Genomic DNA, 2,414 nt, shown 5'->3' with positions numbered 1-2,414 from the left:
CAGAGGCAATAGCCAGAGCAGGAGGATGCCAGATAGGAGAAATAAAGACGGGGAAAATAAGAGAGACATGGAATAGTTACCGGACGATATGGGTACAATGCCCCCTCGTGGCAGCGAAGAAGGTTGCTGAGGAGGGCAACATCACAATAGGATGGGCGCTAACGAAAGTGGAGCTACTGCAGGCGAGAGCACTGCAGTGCTTTAAGTGCCTAGAGAAAGGACATGTGCAGGTCAACTGCAAGAGTAACAACGACAGGCGCGCAAATTGTTATAGATGCGGAGAAATTGGACACCTGGCTCGGGACTGTAACTCCAGAGCCAGGTGCCAAATTTGTGAAGAGGCCGGCGTTAAGTCGGATCACAGAATGGGGGGACCATCTTGTCGTCCCCCCAAGAGGAGGAAGAATGTCCCTGGGGATGCGGTGGAAGGGGGTATGGTGACCGCACCGCCGCCACGAGACCCTCCTGCATCCCCAGGGAAGAGGAGGAAAGGAACTATGGAAGGAAAAGAGGTGGAGGGGGGGGTAAGCCGGGAAACGGAGCCCCAACCTCCACTTCCACAAAGGAGGAGAAGGGCCTCTCTTCCTCTTCCGCCTCCCCCTCAACCCCCCACTGATGATGGGAGGATGGAGGTGGAGGAGAAGAGAGGAGAAAAACGAGCAAGAGAAAATGAGGACACTGACGGCGAACAGCCGGGAGAGAAGATTGTTGTAATAACTCAACAAGACAATGGACAATAGACTGTTGCAAGGGAACCTGCACCGCGCCCGTCAAGCGCTCCCTTTGTTTGAGCACACGATGACGGAGCGCGGTGCGGGCTTAGGCATAGCGGCAGAGCCCCACCATGTCCCCAGGAACCGCAGGTGGTTCGGGGACGAGTTGGGCTCTGTCGCTATTGTGTGGAAGGCGAGCAGCCGCTCACCCCCTGCCAAGTATTTGGACCGTGGCAGGGGGTTCGTTGTGGCCAGGTGGGGAGTCGTCACCGTGGTCGGGGTATATCTCCCCCCAGAAAAGAGCCTGGGCTTGGCTGACTACAAGTCCAGGCTCCAAGAAATGGGAGATGCCATTAAAAGGCATCTCCCGGGTCCTGTCATCGTCGCCGGCGATTTCAACGCCAAATCGGAGCTATGGGGCTCCCGGCGCGATGACAGGAGGGGGGAGGTAACAGCGGATTGGGCCGTGGGCCTAGGTCTGCACATCTTGAACGACGGGATAAAATCCACATTCGTGGGGTCGAGGGGGGAGTCTATTATCGACTTGTCTTGGGCAACCCCCTCGGCCCTGCGAAGGGTGCGGACCTGGAGGGTGGCGGAGGAGCTCGAATCGTTGTCCGACCATCTCTTAATAGAGATGGAGCTCTCCGTCACCCCCGATGGCCTACGGCCCCGTAATAAGGACGGACCCCGGCCCGGTAGATGGGCTCTAGCCCAGTTAAACAAGGAGGATTTAGAACTCTCCTTGATGGGCTCCACCTGGCCACAGTGGAAGGATGGGCAGGACCTTGACTCTGAGGTCATGGAGGTTATGCAAGTGCTCGCACTCGCGTGCGATGCCTCCATGCCCAGAGTCAGGGCCTGCCCAAAACGATGCGCCTGGTGGTGGACCGACGAAATTGCCGCGTTGCGGCGGAGGTCGGTCCACCTCAGGCGCGCGTTCCGAGCGGTACGCTGGGACGCGGACCCTGAGGTCACTCTGGCCGCCCGGCAGGAGCGGCCTTTCTGCGTTGCAGCAAAAGAACTCCGAAACGCCATAGGGGTGGCCAGAGGAAAGGGGTAGGACGACCTCCTCCTCTCGTTGGACGCGGATCCGTGGGGGCGCCCATACAGGATGGTGATGCAAAAGCTGAGACCATGGGCGCCCCCTCTGACGGAGACGCTTGACTCCCGGTTCCTGGGACGGGTGATGGGGACCCTATTCCCGGTTGGGGGGGAAGACCCCATCACCCAGTACGTAACCCCCTCCCCCGAACAACAGGGGGAGGTTCCGGGAGTCACCGAGGAGGAGGTGGCCGAGGCTACCAGACGGGTCAAGAGCAGGAAAGCTCCAGGACCCGATGGTATCCCCGGTCGTGTCCTCACCCTGGCCTCAGGGTATATGAGCGGCAGGCTCGCCCGCCTGTTCACAAGGGCATTGAGGGAACGGAGATTCCCCCCAGTCTGGGGGAGGGCCAACGTGGTCCTCCTCCGAAAAGAGGGCAAGCCGGAGGATTCCCCCTCCGCGTACCGGCCCATATGCCTCCTGGATGAGGCGGGCAAGCTCTTTGAGCGCATAATAGCAGCCCGCCTCAAGAGGCATATGTCCCGGGAGGGTCCTGATTTAGGCGACGGCCAATATGGCTTCCGAGAGGGCAGATCAACAGTGGATGCAGTGTTGCATCTAAAGTCCCTCTCGGGGGCCATAGTATCGGAGGGCAG

At 59.6% G+C, this 2,414-nt stretch overlaps 1 protein-coding gene across 1 annotated transcript; it reads left to right on the top strand.

Moving 5' to 3' along the window:
* The first annotated feature begins 798 nt into the window (after positions 1-798).
* On the top strand, positions 799-1,776 carry LOC112590264 (uncharacterized). Its single transcript, XM_025306211.1, has one exon. The coding sequence runs from the start codon at positions 799-801 to the stop codon at positions 1,774-1,776; it is 978 nt and encodes a 325-aa protein (XP_025161996.1).
* Positions 1,777-2,414: the final 638 nt, after the last annotated feature.

The sequence above is a fragment of the Harpegnathos saltator genome, unplaced genomic scaffold (genome assembly GCF_003227715.2).
Source record: "Harpegnathos saltator strain DR-91 unplaced genomic scaffold, Hsal_v8.6 scaffold770, whole genome shotgun sequence".
Lineage (NCBI taxonomy): Eukaryota > Metazoa > Arthropoda > Insecta > Hymenoptera > Formicidae > Harpegnathos > Harpegnathos saltator.
The sequence above is the reverse complement of the archived record's forward strand: the minus strand, read 5'-3'. Positions and strand labels throughout refer to the sequence as shown.

What these genes read in the sequence shown, in the direction of transcription:
- LOC112590264 (XM_025306211.1), top strand. Translation starts at nt 799, where the DNA reads ATGACGGAGCGCGGTGCGGGCTTAGGCATAGCGGCAGAGCCCCACCAT.